This window comes from Mesoplodon bidens (genome assembly GCF_964165515.1).
Source record: "Mesoplodon bidens genome assembly, chromosome: 7".
Classification (NCBI taxonomy): domain Eukaryota; kingdom Metazoa; phylum Chordata; class Mammalia; order Artiodactyla; family Ziphiidae; genus Mesoplodon; species Mesoplodon bidens.
The window spans coordinates 49,828,411-49,847,755 of NC_138164.1; the positions used below are offsets into that span (position 1 = coordinate 49,828,411).

At 34.9% G+C, this 19,345-nt stretch overlaps 1 protein-coding gene across 2 annotated transcripts in view; it reads right to left on the bottom strand.

Annotated features, from left to right (window-relative positions):
- The window catches only part of PDE3B (phosphodiesterase 3B), a 164,385-nt gene that overhangs the window by 32,184 nt on the left and 112,856 nt on the right, over nucleotides 1-19,345 (bottom strand). For both annotated transcript variants that reach the window (XM_081238926.1, XM_081238925.1), the window contains exons 5-9: nucleotides 16,685-16,791; nucleotides 8,788-8,989; nucleotides 8,146-8,222; nucleotides 1,359-1,510; nucleotides 140-277 (exon numbers count right to left, since the gene is read on the bottom strand). In XM_081238926.1, the coding sequence (XP_081095052.1) occupies nucleotides 140-277; nucleotides 1,359-1,510; nucleotides 8,146-8,222; nucleotides 8,788-8,989; nucleotides 16,685-16,791 (676 nt within the window). The remainder of the gene's footprint in view (nucleotides 1-139; nucleotides 278-1,358; nucleotides 1,511-8,145; nucleotides 8,223-8,787; nucleotides 8,990-16,684; nucleotides 16,792-19,345) is intronic.

The following is a 19,345-nucleotide window of genomic DNA, read 5'->3' on the forward strand; positions in this document are numbered from 1 at the left end:
TTCATTTGTGAAAAAAATAATTCAATGAACAATGTTGAACTTGTACCTAAACCAATATTATACATCTTTAGATTTTGCTTTTTATAAAGAATCAAGAAAAAAGTAACTTATAATAAAGCAGTAGGGATTTGAAACAAACCTGACTGAGGATCCTTCCTGATTTCTCTCCCATCTTTTCTACAAGTTCAAAAATTTGAAAATTCCAGTTACTCATACTTTCTATTAATGAGTCATAATCTTCTATTAAAATCAGGTCCCGTGATGCTTCTTGTTCAATCTGTACATGTAGGGGGGAAAAAAAAAACCAAACCAACTTAACCTTACTTTTTATAAATATTGTTAAATCCACAGCTAAATGAGAACACTTAAAAATGAACACTATAAAAATGGTCAATATTTTTTTCTATAATGGTTATTCTCAAATATAACCTGTACTTCCTATTAATTCTCTTTGTAGAATGTTATCTTCAGACAAATATAAACATGTCTTCTAGGCATCAAAAGACTTATTGGTCTTTACACTACTTTTATAAATAAAACTATTATATTTCCAAAACACTACACAAATCTAAAATCCACTATTTTCATTTTGGAAGTTACAGGTATCAAAGGATAATAGATAGAAACTTATATCCTTAAACTGACATTTATTACTAGGATAACTTCCCAAAAGAAATGGATGGATTTTTTTTCCCTAAAAAGCTTAGATTTTGAACTTTAAGAACAAAAAAAATATTAAGAACAAAACCCCCCTACAATTATAAGTAGGTTATTTTCATTGTTTTTAATGACTATGCATGTACTTTATTTTTTCATATTTTAACACATACAATGAAGAAAAAATCAGCATAGAAAGTAATACATTGACTATAAAACCAAATAAATGTGTTCATTTTAAAATGAATGCAGTTAGTTATTCTAGGCTGATGAGTTTAAAAGTAATTATTTTTAACCCAAGGTTTTTTCGTTTTTTTGTTTTTAATTGGGGTATAGTTGATTTACACTGTTGTGTTAGTTTCAGGTATACAGCAAAGTGATTCAGTTATACATATACATATATCTATTGTTTTTCAGATTCTTTTCCCATATAGGTTATTACAGGATATTGAGTAGCATTCCCTGTGCTATACTGTAGGTCCTGGTTGTTTATTTTATATATAGTAGTATGTATATGTTAATCCCAAACTCCTCATTTATTTAAAGAAACTCTAGTTTCAGGTGTTAATAGTGATTTTTCAGTAAAAATTTTTTTAAAATCATTATATTAAAAACCTTGTTCTGGGCAAAAATAATAAACTTAGTACTAACTAATAATATATTTCACCTTAACATAATCATATTGAAAGTTTATCTTTTACATTTGGTTGCTCTTCATTCTGTGCCTCTTCTTTTAGGTGATTATCACCTTCCCAAAGTAATTTTCTGCAGGCTTTGTTCTCTGTTTCCACTTCTTGTTGAGCTTCCGTAAGGTTGAATGATGCTTTTGAGAAAACGGTATTGTCTTCATCACCTTTCAAAAAGTATTTAAAGTAATAAACAAGAATAAAACATGTCCTATATGAGCAGTTTTATAAGAAAAATTTGTAAAAAAGTATTCAGATAAATTGAACCATACTGGCATTCAATCTAAATTAATGACACAATTAAGTTGTATCTTGCTGGACCAGTTGGCCCAGGTACCTTGTGCTCAGGCAATATTTCACCTGATATAGCTACTCATGGATGAAAGAGAGGGTGGAAATTATTATAAAAGTGAGAAACTGAAAATGTCAGTCCCTCCCAATAGGACATTTTTTTAAAACCAATTTCATGTAAACTACTTCTAATACCTGAAATTGTTTGAGTTCTGGATATGAAAATTCTAAACTCGTAATTATGGATGAGATTAAGGCACATCTAAAAATTAGAACAATGTTATGAATTGTGAGTTGTTTCTCTACCAATGTGATTAATAATACTCTTTTTCCCAAATTACATGGAAAAGGGAAGCAACATTGGTAGCTACATTTCATTCACTCATATGCAAAAAAATATTCATACTCATTCTATTTGTAATATGCTAACCAGGAAACTTTCCCAAAACACATCAACAGTAGAATAAATAAACTGTAGTGTATTCACACAATTGAACACTACAGAGCAAACAGAAGAAACTATAATCACATGCACCAATATGGATGATTTTTAAAAATACAATGTCAAGTGAAGGAAGCCAGACACAAAGGTATATACTCTGCAATTCTCTTTATGAAAAGTTCAAAAACATATCAAAATTGACACACATGAGTATTGAAAGACAGGATAAACATTATCTTTGGGGGAGATTCCTGGAAGCAGGGATGAGAGGAGGTGCTGGTAATATTTTGTTTGTTGATCTGGGTGCTGATTACATATGTATATTAGATGTATGAAAATACATCAAGCCACAAACCTAGGATTTATTTAGTTTTCAATATGGAGGGATTTTTTTTTTAAATAAAAGTGTTTTTAAGAGTACTCATTCAAGTTGACTTTCAGAAGAACTAGGCTGGTTGGTTGGTTGGTTGGTTGGTTATTTCTTTCTATTGATGTCTAGTTGATTTACAATGCTGTGCCAATCTCTGCCGTACAGCAAAGTGACTCAGTTATACACACATAGACGTTCTTTCAGAAGAACTAGGTTTAAATCCTGATTTTTGTACTTAATAATGGCAAGCTTTTCCTCCTCTAGAATGTGGATAATAACACCTATTTTACTAGATGTTACACATAATAGGTGATCAATAACTGTCAGTCAAATCTGAGCCTAACACACTGAATATACTAAAAAATCATTAACTGATCATGATCAGGAAGTATTACCCTTTGGAAAATATTACTTTTCAAATGTTTCCAAATGAACATACTTTAAGAAAATTTAAAAATTCAGATTATTCAACTGTTCTTGGTAAGTTAAGGCACTAACTACAATTATATTCTAAAATAGCTGTCAATCCAAAAATTGTTGACATTTGAAGTACACGATTTACTTTTTTTTTTTTTTTTTTTTTTTTTTTCTCTTTTTGCGGTATGCGGGCCTCTCACTGTCGCGGCCTCTCCCGTTGCGGAGCACAGGCTCCGGACGCGCAGGCCCAGCGGCCATGGCTCACGGGCCCAGCCGCCCCGCGGCATATGGGATCCCCCCAGACCGGGGCACGAACCCGCATCCCCCGCATCGGCAGGCGGACTCTCAACCACTGCGCCACCAGGGAGGCCCACGATTTACTTTTTAATGATCTAAATTCCTAATAAATATATCTTACAGATAATAAGAAAAACAGATGAAATAAATATAGCAATTTCTTCTCCAAAGATGTCCACAGTATTATCTCTTATCCCACATGCCTTCTTTTGAAATGTATTCTTATTGCTCCATCTAGAGAGCATTTATTTCCCAACCCCCTGGAATCTGGACAGGCCACATGACTGCTCTGATTAACAGAATATGACAGAAATGACAACTATGTCTGGTCTGGGTTGAGCCATTAACTGGACTGGCAGCTTCCATAGCCTCCTCTTTTGGCCTCCAGCCAAAATGCTGGAAGAAGACCAGAGAGAGGTCATATTTAAATGGACTGGTCAATAGCCAGCAGACACATGAGACATCTTGGAAATTCAGTCCAATCAATCCTTTGTATGACTGTCACCCTTGCCAATATCTGACTGCAATTACATGACAGCCCTCAAGTGAGAATCTCCCAGCTGAGACCAGTCAATGCAAAGAACTGTGAGAATTAATAATCTGTTGTGGTTTTTAAAAGGCTTTATTGAGTATAATTACATGCCATAAAACCCACTCAGAGTAAGTACATAATTCGATAATTTTAGAAAATTTAGACTTCTGCAATATTCATGACAATCCAGTTTTTTTGTTTGTTTTTTTGGCCCAGAATTTTTGTTATTATCATCATTATCTTCAAAACACCTGATTGCTTTGGTCTTTAGATTCAAAAAAGTCTTTTTTTAATTGAACTATAGTTGATTTACAATGTTGTGTTAATTTCTGCTGTACAGCAAAGTGATTCAGTTATACATATATATATACATTATATTTTTTAATTTTTTTATTTTTTGGCCACGCTGTGTGGCATGCAGAACCTTAGTTTCCTGACCAGGGATCGAACCCGAGCCCCCTGCAGTGGAAGTGTGAAGTCTTAAGCACTGGACCGCCAGGGAAGTCCTACATTCTTTTTTAATATTCTTTTCCATCATGGTTTATCATAGGATATTGAATATAGTTCACTGTGCTGCACAGTAGGACCTTGTTGTTTATCCATTCTATATATAATACTTTACATCTACTAACCCAAACCTCCCACTGCATGTCTCCCCCAAACCCCTCCCTCTTGGAACCACAAGTCTGTTCTCTATGCATGACAGTCTAGTTTTAGAACATTCTCTTCACCTCAAAAAGTACCCTTATGCCTATTTACAGTTCATCCTTATTTTCACCCCAGGCAACTGATATTCTGATTATTGTCTCTATAAATTTGCCTTTTCTAGAATTTCATATAAATAGAATCAAACAATATATAATCTTTTTAGCTTAGTTTTTTTCACTTAGAATAATGTTTGGAAGTTTATCCACGTAGTAGCATGTATCAGCAGTTTGTTCTTCTTTTGTTAAACAGAATCCTATTGTATGGATATACCACATGATATTTATTCATTTACAAGTTGATGGACATTTTGATCTTTTCCAGTTTAGCACTATCATGAATAATGATGTCATAAGCATTCATAAGCCTGTCTTTGAGTGCTCATAAGTTTTCTCTTGAGTAAATTCTTATCCATGTTACTGCTGGGTAATATGGTAAATTTATGTCTAACTTTTTTGTTTGTTTGGTTTTTTTTGGCCGCACCACACTGCATATGAGATCTTAGTTCCCCAACCAGGGATCAAACCCTCACCCCCAGCAGTGGAAGCGCAGAGTCTTAACCACCAGATCAGCAGGGAAGTCTCCATGTCTATCTTTTAAAGAAACTGTCAAAATGTTTTCCAAAGTGGGTTTACCATTTTACAATCCCATCAGCAATGCACAAGTTCCAATTTCTCTGCATCCCTGCCAACACTTGGTATTGTCTGTCTTTTTGATTATGGCTATTCTGGTTTGAGTTTACTGGTATTTCACTGTAGTATTAATCTGCATTTCCCTAATGACTAATGATGTTAATAATTTTTTCATGTGTTTACTACCCATTCATTTATATTCATCATATCCTCCACCAAAAGTCTTTCACCAAAATATCTAAAATCTTTTGCCTGTGTTTTAATTGAGTTGGTTGACTTACTATTGAGTTAAAGAGTTATATGTCATGGTTATAAGACCTTTATCAGATGTATAATTTGCAAATATTTTCTCCCAGTCTGTGGTTTGTCTTTGATTTTCTTATTGTTGTCTTTTGAAGTGGAAATAAGTTTTGAAATCAGGTAGTATCAGTCCTCCAAATTTGTTATTTTTCCAAATTGTTTTGGCTATTTTAGGCCATTTGTATTTCCATGTAAATTTTAACACCAATTTGTCAATTTCTACCAAAATAAGCCTACTGGAACTTGACCAGAATTGCAATGAATTTACAGATCAATTTGGAAGAATAGCCTGTTGACAGTACTGAGTTTCCCTATCTGTTTGCTATGCAATGCCTCTCAATTTATTTAGTTTCTTTAACTTTTCTTTAATTTTCTTTCTTTAGTTTTCTCAACGTTTTATAGATTACAGTTTATAAATCTCCTAATTCTTTTGTTAAATTTATTCTAACTTTATCCTTTTTGATACTATTATGAATGGAAACATTTTCTAAATTTCAATTTTTGATGGTTCATTTCTGGTATATAGAAATACAATTGATTTTGTACTTTGATCTTGTGACTTTGCTAAGCTTGTTTATTGGTTCTAATAATTGTGTGTGTGTGTGCGTGTGTGTGTGTTTGTGTGTGTATTTGGAATTTTCTACAAATGGATCTGTGAATAAGGACAGTTTTATTTCTTTATTTCCACTCAGATATCTTTATTTTTTTATATTTCGAGAAATTTTCCTGGCTAGAACCTCCAGTACAATATTGAATACAAGTGCTGAAAGCAAAAATCCTTCTTATTCTTTTTTTTTTTAACATCTTTATTGGAGTAAAATTGCTTTACATTGTTGTGTTAGTTGCTGCTGTATAACAAAGTGAATCAGCTATATATATACATATATCCCCATATCCCTTCCCTCTTGCTTCTCCCTCCTACCCTCCCTATCCCACCCCTCTAGGTGGTCACAAAGCACCGAGCTGATCTCCCTGTGCTATGCGGCTGCTTCCCACCAGCTATCTATTTTACATTTGGTAGTGTATATATGTCAATGCCACTCTCTCACTTTGTCTCAGCTTCCCCTTCCCCATGTCCTCAAGTCCATTCTCTACTCCGAGTCTTTATTCCTGTCCTGCCCCTAGGTTCTTCAGAACCACTTCTTCTTTTTTTTTTTTAGATTCCATATATGTGTTAGCATACGGTATTTGTTTTTCTCTTTCCGACTTACTTCACTCTGTATGACAGACTCCAGTTCCATCCACCTCACTACAAATAACTCAATATCATTTCTTTTTATGGCTGAGTAATATTCCATTGTATATATGTGCCACATATTCTTTATCCATTCATCTGTCGATGGACACTTAGGTTGCTTCCATGTCCTGGCTATTGTAAAAAAATTCAAAAAGAGTCATGTCCCTTCTCTTATTCTTGATCTTAGGGGGAAAGCATCAGTCTTCCTCCAGTAAGGATGATGTTAGCTCTGTGTTTGTTTCAAAGATGCCCTTTATCAGATTGAAGGACTTCTCTGATATTACTGGTTTGAGTGTTTTCATCATGAAAGAGTGTTGGATTTTGTCAAATGCTTTATCTCCATCTAGATAGATTATCATGTGATTTTTCCCCCTCTTTAATGGGGTCTATTACATTGATTAATTTTCAAATGCTAAACCACCCTTGCATTCCTGGCATAAATACCAATTGGTCATGGTATGACATTTCATCTGTTGCTAGATTCAGTGTGCTAGTATTTTGTTAAGGATATTGGAAATGTTGGTCTATAGTTTTATTTTCTTGTGATGCCTTTGTCTGCTTATAGTATCAGAGTAATACTGGTCTCATAGAATGAGTTGGGAAGTTTGCCCTCCTATTTTTTGGAAGTTTGTGAAGGATTGGTCTTCGTTCTTGTTTTTTAGTCCTTTAAAATGTAAAACCCCAAAACTATTAAATTGTACACTATAAAAGGGTGAATTTTAAAGTATGTGAAAGGATTGATATGCACCTGTAATCCCTGAAAGGGCCTATTTCTGGTTTACCTTTATTCTTAGGATGCAGTACTGCTGAGTTTACCAAGTTACTCCTACCACGGCAAAACTTCAATTCCAATCTTTGTCTCCCTAGTCCCATGAAGCTACCAAAGGGACTGCTCATTCTATCAGTTACTGGCCCCTCTGGAAGCAGCGAACACCCTTTTGGTAGCCCCAAACTTGAGACTCACTTTCTTGGATTTCTGTCCTCCTCCAGGTCTTATGCTGGAAATTCTGAGGAGCTTGTTAGTTCTTCAATGGCTTGAAGCAGATTTTTTTGTTGTTGTTAATAACTTGTAACTTTTCTAGCTACCTTCAGGGGATATGATGGTCTGAGTTACCTAGTTAACTATTAGTGGACACTTGAGTCATCAATGTTTTAAAGTTATAAAACAACTATAACTTTATCACTAACAATATTTCTTGTTTGAGGGTATGTTTCAGAATAATATAATTAACTAAATTTTAAAACAACTCCTTTGTGTAATTATTTAAAAATGTATGCAAACCCTTTTGAGCTAAGATTATGCAATTTAAATTTCGAGGTTAATATAGTTAATCTCACTATTTATGAACCCTAGACGTAACATAAGACTATATTCATTCGTACAGCACATTTCTACTCTTCAAAATACTTTCACCATTTATTATTTATAATTTGCTAATAACTCCTCTGTGAAGTAAAAAAGATTATAATCTTCATTTTAAAGATGGATAAACTAAAAAACTCATTCATTTATTCATTTTAAAAAACAATGTAAGAAATTGTTCTTAAATTTAAACACACATGACTTTTGCAGTCTCACCTGACTTTTCCCTGTGGCAGTCTGTACCAGACTCTGGTTCAGATGCTGAAGCATATTTCAATATTTGATGTCCACAGCTTATAAAATAAAACAGATAAATATATGTATATGATAAGTGAGGCAAAATTTTTTTACCTAAATACAATCAGAAAATCTGGTTATTTTTTAACTGCAAGATCCCAACTGCAAAATATCCTAATATTCCAATCTCTCTATAAACTTAACAGGCTTTATCCTAGAAAGCACCTGTGTCCCTATGAAGGAAATAACATATTTTGGAAGTAACACTAAGATCTGAGGTAAACACTTATTACCATCAAAGCAGAAATGAGAACAAACACCATATGAACTGGGTACTGTAAATAGGTACTAAATTAGTACATACTAAAATAATTCTCATACATTTACTGCTATCTTATGATGGATAAAATACCACTATATTTCACTTCAGATGGAGATCATTTAGCTGGGAAATGAATAATGGCACTGAAATGAAAAAAATTGTTTAGAATAAAAACTGCTAGATGAAGAGGATATAGTATTCATTAATCATCTAGTTATAATACAGAACAAGAAAACTGGTAATACTTTATTAAGATAACCTATATTTTGAAACAAATAGTAAACACTTCGGAAACTTACCTGTTACATAAATTGCTATCAGAATTTCTAAGTTGCTGATAAAACTCTGGTGAATTGGGTGCATTGCTCAGAGATCTGTGTAAAATAACACTTGGCTTAGTAAGAAAATCAGCAGTGTCAGGAAATTCTATAGGCGATCGGTTAGTTGGAGAGCCAGCAGACATTGGTCCATGACTGGGAGAATTCAGGCCAGGTAAAGCACCTAAAAAATTGAAAGAGAAGAAAGAGGTATGTATGAATGTGTGTACTGATATGTATGTGTTTATTGTCCGTGTTTGGGTGTTTATAAAGAGCATTTTCCTTCTTTAAAGAAAGCAAAGTATTTACAGTTAAATGATAAACTAACTAGATTTCTACATGGAGCTATCTTCAAGACCTTCTACGAATTCAGGCAGAATATAGACCATATTTGTCATCATCAATGACAGTGGAATAAACACCCTGTGGCAGGATGGCACATAGTAGGTAAATACTAAAAGTATAACTAAAATGTACATAATGTGTGGCACAAATTTTCCTAATTCATATTGGTCTTTATCTTTAACATTTTGTGTCCCTACCAGCTTGATTATCCACATGAACAAAAGCATCTTTACCAAATTTTATTGAATATTTTTCAATACAATTCATTTTTATCAAAGAACCAAAGTTCTTGATAGCATTAAGCAAATTAAGCATACGATAAAATCATATTAACACAACAGCAGATCCCTTAAAAAAATCCACATCTTTCCAGCTCATTCATTCATTCAACAAGTATTTGAGAGCCTATTATATGCTGGAAAACGTGCAGTGTTTCACAATGGAGAAAAAGATGCCATCCTTACAACTCAATGAACCTAAAGTCTAGTGGAAAATACAAACAAGTGCTAAGTGTTAAAATAAGGGAAAAAAAAGAGTGCTTCAGACATACATCCCTAATCCTATTGATTTACTCAAGAGCCTTTGCTGGGTGCCTTGAACTAAGGGTATATCTGGAGAGGTGTAGGTGGATTTAAAACTTTATTTTGAAATAAAGATCCAAGTAAAGTGTGAATCAGAGAGGAAAGCAAATAACAGTTGTTAAGGTATTATGGTATTTTCAGACATAGTTACAGATGTGTGTGATGGTTAATTTTATGTGTCAACTTGGCTAGGCTATCATGCCCAGTTGTTTGGTCAAATTCCAGTCTAGATGTTGCTGTGAAGGTATTTTTCAGATGTGATTAACATTGAAATCTGTAGACTGAATAAAGCATATTGCCCTTTATAATGTGGACTGGCCTCATCCAATTTGTTGAAGGCCTTAAGAGAAAAGACTGAAGTCCTCCAAAGAGGAAGGAATTTTCCCTCCAGACTGCCTTCAGAGTCAAAACTACAACATCGACTCCTGCTAGAATTTCCAGCCTGGCAGCCTGCCCTAAAAATTCTGGACCTGACAGCCCTCTCAATCTGGCGAGCCAATCCCCATCAGTCAATCAATCAATCACTCCCCACCCCATGTATGTAAGTATATATGTATGTATGTAGGTATATACACATGCACGAACATCCTATTAGTTCTATTTGTCTGGAAAACCCTGACTATACAATGTGTTACTTTATTTAATCTTCATAATAGCCCTGTGGGTTAAGTAGCGTTTTTATTTTACATGTGCAGGGCTGCCAACTGCTGTTCTATCAAACTGATTTGTTTAGAGGCTCCTATAATTTCATATAATGTTGGGGCTGAAAAAGATTTTATAAATAATTGGTCAAACACTTTAATGTTTCAGAAGAGGAAACCGAGGACTAGAAAAGGGAAGTATCTTTCTTGTCAAAATAATAACAGTTAGTTACTAACTGGAGACTAAAGTCCTAATTTTCAGCATTCTTTTTTCTATTATAATACTGAGTGTCCAAAACCCTGACAAACAGGCTGAGAAGAATAAAGGATAGCCTAATTTTAGGGTAGAAATTTCATATAACATAGAACAGCTTCGAGGAGAAGACAAAATGGTAAAGAAAACCCCAGCAACCCTTACAAGATACTTTCTACAGTACAGATTCATCATTTTTATTATAAACCTTTTAAATTGTGAAATATAACACCCATACAGAAAAGTTATAACAGGAATGCTCACCACTCAAGCTAAAACATAAAACATGGCCAGAGATCAGAAACCCGTATCCAACATCTAATTCCCCTCCCTCTCACTAAAGGAAAGCATTACTTTGACTTTTATGGTAGTGTTTTTCTTGCCTCTCTTTATATTTATACCACATATGTTATCTCTTTACAGTTTAGCTTTGCCCTTTCTTTGAACTTTGTAAATTGAATCAGATAGTATAAATGCTTTTATGTCTTGCTCAACATTTAAAAAAGATGTTTCATATGTTCATTCATTTTGAATGACATATAAAATTGTATGTATGAATACAGCACAATTTTATTTCTCTGTTCAAGTACTGAACTGCTAAATTGTTTTCCAAAGTAGCTGTAGCATTTTACTTTCCAATCAGTGATGTATGAGTGTTCCTACCTCTGAACATGTTTCCAACACTTATTATACTGTCTTTAGAATTATAGACATCATAGTGGGTGTGAAGTCATGATTCCTTGTGGTTTTGATTTGCATTTCCCTAATGACTAATGATGCTGAGTATCTTTTCACGTGGTTAGGACCATTTGTATACCTTCTTTGGAGAAACATCTATTCAAATCTTTTGCCAATTTTTTAGTGAGGTCATTTGTGTGTTTATCATTGAGTTTTAAGACATCTTTGTCTATTCTGAATACAAGTCCATTGTCAGATCGTAATTTGCAAATATTTTCTCCCATCCTGTGGACTGTCTTTTCACTTTCTTTAGGTGTCTGTTGAAGTAAATACAAATGATTTAATTTTAATGAATTCCTATTATGAATTTTTAAAAAATATTTATTTGGTTGCACTGGGTCTTAGTTGCGGCAGGCGAGCTCCTTAGTTGCGGCTCACAGGCTCCTTAGTTGCAGCATGCGAACTCTTAGTTGCGGCTTGCATGTGGGATCTAGTTCCCTGACCAGGAATCGAACCCGGGTCCCCTGCATTGGGAGCATATAGTCTTATCCACTGCGCCACCAGGGAAGTCCCCCTCTATTATCAATTTATTTCATTTATGGACTGTACTTCTGGTGTCTAAGAATATCCAAACTCAGAGAGATTTTCTCCTATGTTTTCTTCTATAAGTTTTATGGTTTCACTCTTATATTTGAGTGTACAAGCATTTACAGTTAATTTTTGAGTATGATGACAGGTATGGTTCCGAATTCATTCTTTTTCATTTGTATATCTATCCAGTTGTCCCAACATCATTTGTTAAAAACACTATTCCTTCCCCATTGAATTACCTTGGCACACTGGCTGAAAATCAATTGACCATGTAAGGGTTTATTTCTGGACTCTCAATTCTATACCACTGAGTTGGAATATCCTTATGCCAGTGTCACTGTCTTGATTACCATAGCTTGGTAGTAAGTTTTAAAATTTACAAGTGTGAGCCCCCCAGTTTTTTTCTTCTTTTTTTTTTATTAAAGATAATTTTATCTACTCTGGGTCCCTTGAATTTCTATATGAATTTTCAGATCAGGTTCTCAAATTTCTACAAAGAGGCCAGCTCAGATTTTGATAAGGATTTGTACTAAATTTAGAACAACTTAAGGAGTATTGCCATCTTAACAATATTAAGTCTTCTGGTCCATGAACATGGGATATTTTCCATATGGGTCTTCCTGCGACTTCCCTGGTTGGTCCAGTGGTTAAGACTCTGCGTGCCAATGCAGGGGGCATGGGTTTGATCCCTGGTCGGGGAACTAAGATCTCACATGCCATGCAGCATAGTCAAAAATTTTAAAAAAATACATATCTGAGTCTTCTTTAATTTCAACGTTTTCGAGTTTTCAGTGTACAAGTCTTGCACTATTTTGTTAAATTTATTCCAAAGTATTTTTTCTTTTTTTAAAATAAATGTATTTATTTTATATTTGGCTGCGTTGGGTCTTCGTTGCTGTGTGTGGGCTTTCTCTAGCTGCGGCGAGCAGGGGCTACTCTTCGTTGGGGTGGGCAGGCTTCTCACTGTGGTGGCTTCTCTTGTTGCAGAGCACGGGCTCTAGGCTCGCGGGCTTCAGTAGTTGCAGCACGCAGGCTCAGTAGTTGTGGCTCACAGGCTCTAGAGCACAGGCTCAGTAGTTGTGGCACACGGACTCAGTTGCCCTGCGACATGTGGGATCTTCCCGGACCAGGGATTGAACCTGTGTCCCCTGCAATGGCAGGCAGATTCTTAACCACTGCACCAGGGAAGTCCTGAAATTATTTTCTTAATTTCAGTTTTGCATTGTTCATTGCTAGTATATAGAAATACGATTATTGTTTATAGATCTTGTATTCTGCCACACTAATGAACTTGTTTATTGGTTGTAATAGGTTTAATGAATTTCTTAGGATTTACAAATATATGATTATGTTGTCTGCAAATAGTTTTACATCTTCCTTTTATTCATTTTTACCTAAACTTCCCTGAATAGAACCTCCAACCCAATACTGAGTAGAAGTGGTAATTATTTTATAATTATTTAAATTATTTTATAATTTTATTTTATAATTTCTAATTCTTTATATTCTTTCTGTGGTGAGACATTGTTGTCATACTGTCCTTACTTTAGATATGGTTTCCTCAAGTTCTTTAAACATATTTATGGTAGCAGATTTAAAGTCATTACTAAATCCCAAATCCAAGCCTCCTCAGGGAAATTTTGTTGGCTGTTTTTCATTGTCTACATGGCGAAAAATTTCTTGTTTCTTTGCATGCTTTATGGTTTTCTTGTTGAAAACTGGACATTTTAGATAATATATTGTAACAATTCTAATATCAGATCTCTCCCACCCTCAAGGTGTATGTTGCTGGGTTTTTGTTCGTTTTTTGTTTCTGATTATTCATTGAGTGATTTCCTGGACTCAATATGTAGATCTTGTTTTCTCTGAGGTGTGTAGCCACTGAGTTCTCTGCTGCTTTTTTTCCCCTTTTCTCCTTGATTTATGCTTGACTTCTTAGAAGCCATTCTTGGGTCAGTGTAATTTAGATGAGACAGAAGATTACTTTAAATGTCTTGCCTCTGGGTCATCTGTAGGTGAGAATGTGTTTGAAAAGATACAACTTCAAACTTCCAGGCAAGTTTACAAGACAGCCTTAGCTTTTACTTCCTGCTTGTGCAGGACCTCAAGGTCAGCTACAGATGGAGTGACCAGGGCCTTCGCCTTTCCCAGATCTTTCCTGGGCACGTGCACAGCCCTAAACATGTGCTCAGCCTAGTATATGTGGTGGGATAAGCGTCCAAATTCTTTTCTTGGACATCCAGTTATTCTGGCCCCTTTTGTTACAAACAAAAACAAAAAAACAAACAAAAAAAACCTATCCTCTTCTGTTGCCAGAGCTTTCCACTTCCCCAGGGTCATCTAGTGTCCAGGATTTCCTTTTAAATTCCCAATCAGCTCTTGTTTGCCCCAGCTGAAATCACAGCCTTACACACTCACAATGTTGCCTGGCATAGGGTATAAGGGTTTTTTGTGTTTTTGGAAAGCTGAGCTCTGAGTCAAATGAAATATCCACAGCACCCTGGGAATAGAAGTGTTTTCCAGGGAGCTTGAACAAAACATTTACTGTACTATCAGGTTGTTGCTTTTAATGCAGTTTCTAAAGAGGTCAGACTCTAATGGCTGCAAAGCTGGTGGCTTTTAGCTGTAGTATCACTGAGCTGGGCAGAGAGAGGGTTTGGGAAGTGCCCCCAGTTAAACTGTCGCAGAACCCCACTGTCTCACCAAGGTTCGGTAGTTAGTTTCTCTTGTATAGATGACTTCTAGTTCTCTGGCTTTTGTTAACTTCCAGAATTCTGAAATGATTGAGTTTAGTTTTTTGCCCCTATTTTTGTTGTTTTAGCAGAAGAACAAGTTTACTGAGATCCTCTCTCTGCCATTCCGGAAGCTGATCGCTATATATGATTTTAATCCTTTGAAACTTGTTGAGACTTGTTTTATAGCTCAGCAAATGGTCTATTTTGATCAATCTTGTGTGTGTCCTTGGAAAAAATATGTATCTTGTAATGTCTGAGTGTGGTGTTTTATAGTCGATTAGGTCAAGTCAGTTAAATCATGTTGTCCTAATCTTCCATTTATCTATTACTAATATTTTGGTTTGCTTATTATACTAGATAATGAGAGTGGTGAGTTAAAATCTCCAAAATGAATACAGATTTGTCTTTCTCACCCTTTAGTTCTGTCAATTTTTGGTTTGTGTATTTTATTTTAATTAATCAATTTTTGGTTTGTGTATTTTATTTTAATTAATTAATTTTTGGTTTGTGTGCTTTATACCCATGAGATCAGACCTGTGTCCTTATATTTAGTGTGCCTTTTGTAAAGAGAATGTACTTGAGTCTTGTGTTGTTAATTGTCTGACAGTCTGTATCTATTAACTGGAGTGTATTTTCAACTTTTTTGTGGAAAACAGCACATTTTAGATAATATACTCTAACAACTCTGGTCAGATCCCTGGCACCCCCAGCTCCCCTACCAGCCACCCACGCAAGGTGTATATTTAATATAGTTTGCTTAATCCTCCGTCTTGCTATTTCTTTTTTAGTTATTCTTTATGTTTTTGTTTCTTATTTTCTCTTTTCTTGTATTATTTTAGATTATTCAAGGTTTTTTTTTAATCATGCCATTTTACCTCCTATATTAGCTTCTTACTTATACTTTTTCTTTTATTCTTTTAATTATCACCCTGGATATTACAATGTGCATCTTTGAAGTATTAGTTTCTTTTAAATTAGAACTTTTTTAGTACTTTTCAATCACTGCCAGTACACTGTAAGTTTAAGTCAATTTACCCCTTTCCCACCCTTTGTGCCACTGTTACCATATACTTGACTTCTTTATACACTATGCAAGCCACAAGGGAGTCATTGTTTTTAATGATCAGTATTCTCTTATGTACCCACATATTTAGGCTTACCAGTGCTTTTCATTCATTCCTGAAGATCCATGCTTCAATCTGGATCATTTTCCTCCTACCTAAGGAACTTCCTTTGCTGAATCTTAGCAGTGCAAGTCTACTAGCAATAAATTCTACCAGCTTTTGTTTGTAAGAAAAAAATGTTATTTCACCTTAATTTTTAAAGGATATTTTCACTGGATAAAGAATTCCAGGTTGGCAAGTTTTGTTTTGCAATACTTTAAATATGCCATTCTATTGTCTTTGGTGACTGTGGTTAATAATACCGTATTGCATAATAATACTGTATTTCATATTTGAAAGTTGCTAAGAGAATAGATCTTAAAAGTTCTCATCACAAGAAAAAAAAATTTGTAATTATGTGTGGTGACAGATGTTGACTTATGGTGATCATTTCACAATATATACAAATATCAAATCATTTTGCTATATACCTAAAACTAATATAATGTTATGTCAATTCACCCCCCCATAGATAGATAATTGGATAAAAATTTTATTAGAATGACTTATTATAGGATATAGGATATAGTCAGGGTTTTTTTCTACTCTCATATTAAGATTTTTTTTTTCTTCCTCCACAATTATCATGCTACAAAAGAATGCTCTTTCCAGGGTTTTCCCTTGTTCTCTGTCTACAACTACTCAGGTTAAATAGTTCTATATTTTATCCCTGAATTACTAGTGCCTAACAAAGTGCCTGATACATAGTACTTGTTCAAAAATTAATAAATGAGCAAACTGTTAACTAATAGCCAACCCAAACTGCTTAGTTATGTTAACTTATAACACATGAAATGGTATTCGAAATTAGCTATAAATAGGTAATGACAAGGTTTGCACTACCATATACTTTGAGGCCTCCCATATTTAAGTCACAAAAATGATTTCTTACCAGCTCTTCTTAGACCTATATGGTGAGTTAACGATACAGAAGATGACCTTTGCTTCGGGATTGTCAGTAGATTTGAACTACAAGGTCCATTTAGATAGCATCCTTGACTAAAAGGGAAAGATAATAGGTTAAGATTTTTAAAAACATGAGAAATTCCTTTTTTCCTTATGGTCTTCAATTCAATTAGCAAATATCTGCTTATACATTTAGTTTAGACATCTATCTAGTGCCTAAGGAGTAAAGCAGGAGCCAGCAAACTTTTACTGTAAAGAACCAAGTAGTAAATACTTTGAGCTTTGCAGGCCATGTGGTCTCTGCAATTACTCAACTCTGCCACTGCAGGATAAAAACAGCCATAAACAATAATAAACAAATGAGTATGAGTGTGTTTCAATATAATTTTATTGACAAAAACAGGTATGGGCCACATTAGGTCCACAGGCTATAATTTGCTGAACCCTGGCTTCAAGCAGGTTATGAATATCACCTGGAGGGCTTCTTACTACACAGATTTCTAGTCCCATCCCCAAGATTTCTGATTCAAAAGGTCTGGGGTAGGGTCAGAAGACTGGCGTTTCTAACAAGTACTTAGGTGGTCCAGGGACCTCACTGAGAATCCCTGGCCTAAAACATACAGTTTTTCACTATCTTCCGCTCCCCTTCTTCACCAATATTGATTACCCACTGACGCAATCATACCCTGCAACTGAAATGCTTATTACAGGTTTTAGGGTTCTTATGAAGAAATTACATATAGATGAGCAGTCACAGTATACCAACTGATACATAAAAGGCATTTTAAGATTATATATTTTAAAGCTTTTGGCCCAGTGCCACACATATAGCACTTCCTTTCTTAGTCACTAGCCTGTTTTCTTCTGTTAGGTTCCTGATGTGGGCACTTTGCTACAGGATCAAGAACAAATCTAGATTCTCTATTTTCCACTCGATATTTTGTTAGTATAGGCTGAGTTCTCAAGATTTTCCCTAACTCCTTCATCTTTTTTGTACTTCCACACCCCCTTACTCAAGGAAAATCTATTTTTCAGCATCAGATATTTCTGATGCTATCTTTTTCCATCTGTAAAATTAGAAATTTAGAATAAAGGACTTCTAAGATAACATCTAGCCTTTATATTCTATAACATTTTTTGCTCAATAGTAATAATAATTTGTTGGCAATGTTACAAAAAGAGGCAATATGTAAATAATACCACTCAACTCATTTCCCTACCAATGCTCAAGCATTCCTTGCATTTGAATATTCATTGCCTACATATAGAGTGGGAGAGATGGGGAAAGAAGAGTGACAATACCACCCAGGGCAATATTCAAACAGAACAATCTGTGTACTCTACCAACATCTACTTCCTGATTAATATTCAAAACAAAGACAGGGTTTTCTCCTTCAGAGAAGAGACCCGAAGCACTGCTCCATAGTCTTCTACCTTAATCCAGGGGGCCTAATAACTGAAACAGCTGTTTAGAATTGAGAGGTCAAATGACAGGTTTTCAGCTCGGTTCCAGAATCATTAATTCCCTGCCTATAACCAGATAAATATATACCGCAATGAGATTACATAAAAAATACTGAAGAGTGTATATGTATAACTGATTCACTTTGTTATAAAGCAGAAACTAACACACCATTGTAAAGCAATTATACTCCAATAAAGATGTTAAAAAAAAAATACTGAAGAAAGCAGAGGGCAAGATAGGCTAGGAGTCCCAGTGATTATTAATAGTTGGTAGGAAGGTGATTAAAGTCAGACTTGGGAATCGGTCTTCAAATCCAAGTGCACAAGCATTACAAGAGATGTCAAATGTTATGGTCACAGAGTTAAGTCATATGTTAAGAGTTGATTTCTAAGACAATCAATGCAAATTACCTTGACAAGTTTTGTATCACCTCATTTATTATTTTTTTAGATAGCTGTAAAACTTTTTGGCTGTCCAACATCCAGATTTGCAGAGCCATTATCTTAAAAACTGAGTGGGATGACACCATTAGCCCTCTTGAATCTCTGCAGTTCAAATAGGTTCCAGCCATTGGTATAAATCTCTAATAAATTATGAGACACATAATTGAGAAGCTGGTTCCCAAGTACATTATTTAGAGGACATACTATTGCCAGGCAACAAGTTATTAGATTTAATTACAGAGCACTTACGGTGATGAACGATGAATCAGAATAGGTTAAAAGCAAGCCTCTTTAGTGTAGTAGTACCTATAGTTGATGGCCCTCAGACTTTTGGTACGCAATTTGCCTACATTTCCCCAGGGAAGGTCTGTTCAAAGGAAATGAGCTGTGAGTTCTGAATACGTTGTTTGTCCACAGGGAGGGTCTGGGTCCCAGCAGTCATTCCATGGATAGCAGTTTAGCCATTCTTTTAACCCTAGGTACTAACACTGTACTTGGGTAATTCAATTGTCAGCTAACGCAGAAAAGCATTCTTCAACACTTCCTGGAATTTCCTGACCAGTAAAACTTCATCCTAGGTCTGAAACTTAAGCAGAAGGCAGTATCAACTGTCATATGGACACCATACCCCTGCAGGATACTTGCTAAGCAGCTGTTTATCTTCAAAGACCCATTTTAATGTAATCCCAAACTCTTTACAGTAGTCAAGCAGGTCTCAGAAGGGTTGTAATGACTAACG